This window comes from Octodon degus, unplaced genomic scaffold, assembly GCF_000260255.1.
Source record: "Octodon degus isolate 3935 unplaced genomic scaffold, OctDeg1.0 scaffold00007, whole genome shotgun sequence".
Classification (NCBI taxonomy): Eukaryota; Metazoa; Chordata; class Mammalia; order Rodentia; family Octodontidae; genus Octodon; species Octodon degus.
In genome coordinates, this window is record NW_004524583.1 from 9,604,699 (window position 1) to 9,612,630 (window position 7,932).

The following is a 7,932-nucleotide window of genomic DNA, read 5'->3' on the forward strand; positions in this document are numbered from 1 at the left end:
AAAAAGAAAAGAAAGAAAGAAAGAAAGAAAGAAAGAAAGAAAGAAAGAAAGAAAGAAAGAAAGAAAGAAAGAAAGAAAGAAATTCCGGGAGGCTGAAGCCTGTGCAGGGCACTCCAGGACCAGAGAACTACAAGGGAAGGCACAACAGTCGCCCGTGTCTCCCCTGAAGAGGCGACTGTCATGCTTTTCCTTCGTGGTAAGAGCAGGCCTGGGGTTCTCTCTGTAACTCTACTGTTTTTATCAACAGGCAACACCCCTGTCCTCCCTCAGCCAGCCCCAAACTTCTAACTAGGCTTTTACAAAACCTCCAGAAGACAATCATACGAAACAGTCAGAATCACACAAAAACATGAGCCCTTCCCAGTGGGCCTGACAGCTTCTAGAAGGCTGTGCTGCTTGGCTCTTCCTAAACTCACCTTTTCCCTCAGGCATCTGCGTGCTGTGGGCCCTCTCCTTTCACCTGCGAGAACTTAGGCCAGTTGCTAAGCCTGAGTTTCCTTTCCTCTTGTGGTAAAATTGGGATAACTATTGTACCAACTGCTTGGCAAACATGCACAAGTTAACCACATGAGAAGTACTGGGGGGCCATGGATATGGCTCAGTGGAGTAAGCGCTTGCCCGGCAAGTGCAAGGGCCTGAAGGAGAGAGAAGTGCTGGGAAGTATAAAGAGGTGCTTGTTTGGGTTTGTTGGTTTGTTTGTTTTCAGTATTGATGATTGAACCCAGGGCCTTTAGATTGAGCTACATCCTCAGTACTTTGATAATTTTTTTTTAATAGTTTTTTTTTAAAGTTATTTATTTATTTTTATTTATTACATTTATTTATTGTGTGTGTGTGTGTGTGGCCAGCTCAGCCCACCAGGGGGCAGGGCTGGCTGGCATGTGGTGCTGGGGGATCGAACCGTGGCCCCTGTGCTTTGCCAAGCTTGTTTCAAGTAGGTGCCTTAGACCACTGAGCCATCTCTCCAGCCCGATAATTTTTTTTAAGGCAAGCTTTCACCAAGTCTAATTGCTCATACTTGAATTTTTTATCCTCTTACATCAGCCTCCCATAGTACCAGAATTGCAGGCTTGTACCACTATGGCCAGCAGGATTCTTTCTTCTTTTTTTTTTTTTCCCCCATAATTTTATTGATAAACAAATAGTAATGAGACAGTTTCAAATCAAAGTGATAGGACAGTTTCAATAATTCACACATTGAGGATTCATTCTTCTTAACATCACTGTCAGAAGCCTCCTCTGAGTGGATGAGACTGACAAGCTCTTTTTTTTTTCTTTTTTAATGTGTTTGATACAGGGTCTCACTACACAGCTAGAACTCATAGTGATCCTCCTGTTTTCAGCCTCCCCAGCATTGGGATTACAGGTGTGTGCCACCACACCTGGACTTGGTGGCCCCTGACTTGATGACCCCGGACTCGGTGACCAGCTCATAGGGGCCAGGGAGATGGCTCAGTAGAATAAATGCTTGCCCGGCAAGCACAAGGGCCTGAGTTCAATCCCTGGTTAAAAAAAAAAAAAAAAGTGTCTCAGTGACCAGCTCAATGCACCTGAGGGTGGGGCCAGTATGTTACATGGTGCCGGGAATCAAACACTGGTCCCTGTGCTTGTCTAAGCAGGTGCTTAGTCCACTGAACTATCTCTCTGGCCCAATACTGACAAATTCTGACCTAAGGGGAAAAGACAGGGCTTGCCCCTCTCCCAGTATAACTCCAGGTTTCCTGCTCAAAGATTCCTGCCTGTCCCAAATCATACCTCTCAAGTACTTAGGAAGGGATACTGTGTGCCAGGTACTGCAAGAGACTGAGGACACAGCTTTCTCAGAACCTGGGAAGAGGTGAGGAGGGCACTGGCAAAGCCAGCAGTGCTGGGGTGAGTGTATGCATGGTTTACGGCTGCAGCTAGGGTCTGTGTGCGCTTTCTGTTCCAAGCCCCCAAATCTAGCTGACATCTGTGCCCCGTTGCACAGGCTATTTGCCCTGGAGCCCGGCCTGCTGCCCCTCTTCCAGTACAACGGCTGCCAGTTCTCCAGCCCCGAAGACTGCCTTTCCTCTCCAGAGTTTCTGGACCATATCAGGAAGGTGAGATGGGGGACTGCGTGACCCCTGAGATCCAGCAAAGAGGAGGGATGAGGCATAGGAAAAGGACTTCTGCCTCAGGCCTGGTGGCACATTCCCTTGCTCCTCCTCAGGTGGGAACATCCCTCCTTTCCCTCTGAGACACCAGAGCCCCTGGGCTGTCTTCAGCCCCCATCATTGCCTTTGGCCTTGCCCTCACTCCCATGGGTTGTATTAACATTATCCTGGTTCCTGGGGCACCTGCCTATGACAACAGGCTGGGGTTCTGTGAGAGGTTTATGACCCTCCTCATCTGCCCAGCAGGTGTGTTGAGGGTGTTGGGGCAATAATTGAGTGGCTACTGTATGCAGTCACAGGCTGGTTTTCACCCTGATCCTGGAAGACTGGGGAGGGTTTTACAGGGCTCTCTTCCCTCTAGTCGGTCCCTCAGGTTTTTAGCTGAGCATGTGAGCAGAGAAGGTGGCCCTGGCCTCTCTGTCACTGCTTCCTCGGCCTTGGCAGGTGATGCTTGTGATCGACGCTGCGGTGACCAATGTGGAGGACCTGTCCTCGCTGGAGGAGTACCTCGCTGGCTTGGGCAAGAAGCACCGGGCAGTGGGTGTGAAGCTCAGCTCCTTCTCGGTGGGTAATACACCTCTTTGTTTCTCTACAGCCCCAGCCTGGACATTTCACTTCTCCCATATCTCCCTTGTCTACCTGTTCTCTGTCCCCATCACCAGAGGTTTGCATCTATGACTATGTGACTCTGGCACTGACTTGACCTCTCCAAGGCTCCAAGTTCTTTCCTCTGTATAGTGTCTTTTAGACCGTAAAAGTGTAGGAGCCTTTGGAATTAACTGGTCTGCTTAGCTTTCTAAGGCTGCCATCATACCACTCCCAAAATATACTGGTTTAAAATGACCAGTGCTGATTTTTCATGGCTGGGCTCAGCAGGACAGCTCTTCTGCTCCATATGGCAAAAGTAGTAACCCATGTGTTGTGTCCACCTAGGAGCACAGCTGTGGCTGGCATGTCTATCCCTATGACTTCTTACTATGCAGCAGCCTGGCCAAGCATCTTCCCAGGGCAACTGAGTCCTAAGAGGCAACCCCAGTATACATGTGCTCAGAGAACCTCTGCCTGCATCATTCCTGTCAACGTCCCACCCACTAGGGCCAGTCATATGGATGAACCTAGTGCTGAGGTGGGAGGATCTACTCATGAATCCTCGAGGCATAGTTCACTGGGTCTGATGTGACATTCTGCCTAGTAGCCCAACTACCTTATCACATAGGAAGCATCTGGAAAAGGGATGATGTTAGTTTCTCCCAGAACTAGCACAGTGCCTAATCTTTAGGGAATATTCAGTAAATATTTGTGGCTGACATAAACTTTATTTTTTTTTCTTTTCAAAGTTTTATTGATAAACATATAGCAATGAGACAGTTTCAAATCAAATTGAAAGTACAGTTTCAACAAATGATACACTGCATATATTCTTCTTAGGGGTTAATTGCTGTACAAGATACAGACTTGTGATCCTACTTACCATTAGAAAAAATCATTCTATTCATTAAGAGAATGCAACTATATATCTATCCCAACCACATAAACTTTATTTTATTCACTTAATAAACAGATAAGAGCCAGGTGTGGTGGCACATGCCTGTAATCCCAGCATTCAGGAGGCTGAGGCAGGAGGATCACTGTGAGTTCGATTTAAGACCACCCTGAATTGCAGAGACTATTTCAATCAATCAGTCAGTCAATCAACCAATCAATAAAAAGAAAACAAGCAACCACCACCACCAACAACAACAACAACAAAAAAAAAAAACCCCTAACCAACCAACCAAAACAAATGAGAGCATCATCCTTGAAGGGTCAGTGTATGCAGATACTATGCTGAGGCCTTTTTAAAGATTATGCCATTGAATGTCCCAGTAAACCCAGGATTTGGAACTTTTACTCTCCCTGTTTCTTTAATGAGTCTCAGAGAGGTTAAATAACTTGTTCAAGGGTACCCAGTTCTTAAGTGGTGGTCAGAATCTGAAGTCAGGACTAGAGCCCGACTCTTAATTCTATGATTGCTGCATCAAAAGTGAGGAAACCAAGGCCCAGCGATAAGGACATGGTCTGGTCTTAGCTCTGAGCAGCAGTTACGGAGCTGGGTGTTGGGCACAATGCTCTGTCCACTGTAGAGCCTCACACGTGTGGAAGGCAGCGGCACAGGTGGTATCCACGGATGATCAGGCACCCCTTCCCTCCGCAGACGGTGGGCGAGTCACTGCTGTACATGCTGGAGAGGTGCCTGGGCCCCTCCTTCACACCAGCCACACGGGCCGCCTGGAGCCAGCTGTACGGGGCCGTGGTGCAGGCCATGAGTCGAGGCTGGGACGGCGAGTAAGAGATGACCCCTGCCCGGCAGCCCCCAGCTGTCTGTGTCTGTCTGTCTGCCTGTGTCCTATGTAGCCCGGGTTCCCATAGGCCTCTGCATCTTGTCCCCTGGTCTTTCTGGAGAGGCAATACAGCAGAGCTAGGTCTCACCTCCTCCCACCCCAGGACTGCAGAAGGAACTTCTGGGTGCCCTCATCCCCACAGCTTTTTTCCTGCCTGCCTTTGTACCTCACTGCCATCCCCAGTGCCCACAAAGAGGCACAGGTGGCATGGTACTGTAAAGGGGGTGTTTGAGAGTATAGGCTCTTTTCAGGTGAGCTGGGTCAAGGTGGGGGAAGGTGGCTGCAGGCTCAGGAGCTGAGGCCTTGTCATTCAGAGCTTCTTGTGAGAGCTCCTCAAATTGCTCTATGGGACCCCAGCAGTCAGGCTGGAGGGAGGCACCTCATCCCAGAGAGACCTAAGGCCCAGGCTCTTGCTTACCTCCCCACCCCACAGAGCTGAATCTCACCTCTGCACCCCTTCTGCTCCCTGCTCAGGCTGGGGGCCCACAGCTTTTGTCTGTTACCCATGCATGCCCTTCCTTGGGCAGACGGGCAGGTGAGAAAGCAGTCAGAAAGGCCCTCTGCCCACTCCCTGCACCAGTTCTGTAAACTCACAAGGAATAAACCTGGTTTCTGTGCTGCTCTGCCTGTCCAGGGCTGGTCTCTTGTTCGGTCTTGGTCTGTGCCAGAGGAACTACAGGACAGTGTGTCCCAGGGCAGGATGGAACATAGGATTAGTGAGCCACGGCTGGAGCGGGTGGGGAAGAGGGCAACAGCCTAGGGAGGCCGGAAGGCAGTGGTGGAGGCAGAGCTAAGAGGCTGGGCCCCAAGCTAGACCGAAGCCCACCAAACCAAGTTCCCTTTCTTTCTTGTCACACAGCTGGACAATGCTGCCCAGCTTTCCTTACAATTAGGTGGAATGGGACAATTCTGCCCAGGGGAGTGTGTGACTGTGTGTGCCATTTCCAGGCCTGCCCGGGCCACCCACTCCCCAAGCTCCCACACACTTCTCATGCTCTGCCATTCATTGCTGGCTTGATGCAGACTTCACTGTGACCTAGAGGTTCGTGTGCTGAATATGACAGAGCCATAGGACTAAAGGAGCCCATCCTAGAGCTGCTGCTTGGAGGAGGCTGCCTATGTCTCAGGATCACCCTTCACATTTCCCTCACCTTTGCGCCTTTCTGCACTTTGGGGTTGGGCAGCTACCACACGTGGCCATTCTAATCAGTGGTGTGCAGCCATCCAGGAGGCAGACCTTCGGGAGCCCACGGGTTGGTGCACCAGCGAGCATCACCCAAGCAGGCTCAGGCCAGTGCCCATGTGGTCAAGCTGCCCAGGCAAGGCCTGGGCTGGAATCACTGGAGGGACTGCCCTGCACCGGGCTAGCTGCTCCCTGAGCATCTATTTTTCATTCCAAATAGGTTGTATGGTTTGGTTGCACAGGGCCTTGCTAGCACCTAGCTGGAGTATGGTTTCTTTCTAGCTCAGATGGCCGGCCAGTAGGCTGTGACCCCAGACCCTGGGTCTGCCGTGTGTTAGGCATGCTGCCTGTACTCTAGGGCTCCAGGCTGTAGGGAGACAGGCCCTTTTCTGTCCACCATGTGACCATAACAATTCATTCTCAGGTGTCTATGCCTGGGCTAGAGCTCCTGAGTGTTCCACACCCTCTCAGGCAACCAGGGTGACCTGGCTTTGTAAAGGTCAAATATCACCTCTGACCTGGGTCCTGAGCTACCCTGTGCCTTCACCTCCCCAAAAGCCACCATATCACTTCATTCCACAGGTCCACATCTCCCTCTTAGAAACAGGATGACTCTCCCCTCCCTCTATAGCTACCACTGTCTTCATTTCCTCACTTCCTAGGAGGGAATAGGATCCTATTTTAACTGGGCTTTGTCCCTGATGTGCCGTGGCCAAGGTTACCAATGATCTCCACCTTGCCAAATGTAGGAGTCACGTCTTAGTGCTCACCCTGAAAGAGGGGATCAATCCTTTATTTTTAAATGTCTTATTATGGAAAAAGACTAATGTATGCAAAAATCCAGAGACAAATGAATTTTCAGGTGTTCCACCCAGCATCGACAAAAAACCACTCATGATTCCCCTCCCCTGCTTTTTTTTTTTTTTTTGGGCAGAACCAGGGATCAAACTCAGGCCTTTGCGCTTGCCAGGCAAGCACTTATTCTACTGAGCTATCTCCCCGGTCCCCCCTCCCCTGCTTTTTTCCTGGAGAGTTTTTTTTTTTTAAATATTGGTACATTTTAGATATACATAATAACATTCATCATAGAGAATTTGTATCTGCACATAACATATCTTTTTTTTAGGTACTAGGGATTGAACTCAGGACCCTGTGCTTGCCAGGCAGGCACTTATTCTACTGAGCTATCTCCCTGGCCTCTGTACATAATATATCTTGATCTTTCTTTTCTCCCCAACTCCCTCTACTCCCTTCAGCCCCTTCCCTCTCCTTATTTACAAAAGCGTTCTTTCCACTTTTTTCTATTTTTTCTTTTTTTGTCTCTTCTTTCCTTTCCCCCTCCCCTCTCCCTGCTCCCCTTCTCATTTGAACATTTTCTTCCCATTTCCCAATCTCTATTACACATTTTGGTTCTTATACTTTCAGATTCGCACACAGGAAGCATCACTGTAGCATGATACTTTTTATTATTTTGGCAAGGTACCAAGAAGGGGAGGGGAACAGAACCCCTAGTTTTGGTTTTTTGAGGGCTCCCCACACTGAGTTCCGTAGTGGTTGCACCCGTCTGCACTCCCACCAACAGTGGAGATGGATTCCTTTTTCTCCCACAGCCCTGCTAATGTTCGTCATTGGATTTCTTAATTACAGCCAGTCTTTCTGGGGGGAGATGGACTCTCAGTATAGTTTTAATTTGCATCTGTCAAATGACTAATGATGTTGAACATTTTAAATATATATATTTATTTGTCATTTCTACTTCTTCCTCTGAGAAATGTCTAATTCATTTCAGATGCCCACTTTTGAAGTGGGTTTTTTAATTTGGAGGGGATGGTGATTGACTTTTTGAATTCTTTATATATTTTAGATATTGGTACTTTATCTGAGGAACAGCTAGAAAAGACTTTTCCCAGTCTCTTGGCTGTCTTCACTCTGTTGGTGGTTTCTTTTGCTATGCAAAAGCTTTTTAATAAATAAAGTGAGATTTTTAAAACAAGAATAAGTTGATTCTTTGTGGTATTTCCTGTGCAATTGGAGTTTTATTCATAAAGTCTTTGCCTATGCCAGTGTCTTCAAGAGTTCTACCTGGGGCCAGGGAGATGGCTCAGTGGAATAAGCGCTTCCCTAGCAAGCTCAAGGGCCTGGGTTCAATCCCTGGTTCAAAAAATAAAAATAAAAAATAAAAATCTAGTATGAATAAAGCTGAATTGGGACCCTCACATTAAAAAAAAAAAAA

General features: G+C 48.3%; 1 protein-coding gene across 1 annotated transcript; it reads left to right on the top strand.

The window, feature by feature from the left end:
• The first annotated feature begins 587 nt into the window (after positions 1–587).
• On the top strand, positions 588–4,732 carry LOC101566213 (neuroglobin-like). Its single transcript, XM_004624896.2, has 5 exons — positions 588–606; positions 1,717–1,837; positions 1,970–2,081; positions 2,580–2,699; positions 4,330–4,732. Exons 1-5 carry the CDS (start codon positions 588–590, stop codon positions 4,462–4,464), a joined length of 507 nt encoding a protein of 168 aa, XP_004624953.1. The 3' UTR covers positions 4,465–4,732.
• Positions 4,733–7,932: the final 3,200 nt, after the last annotated feature.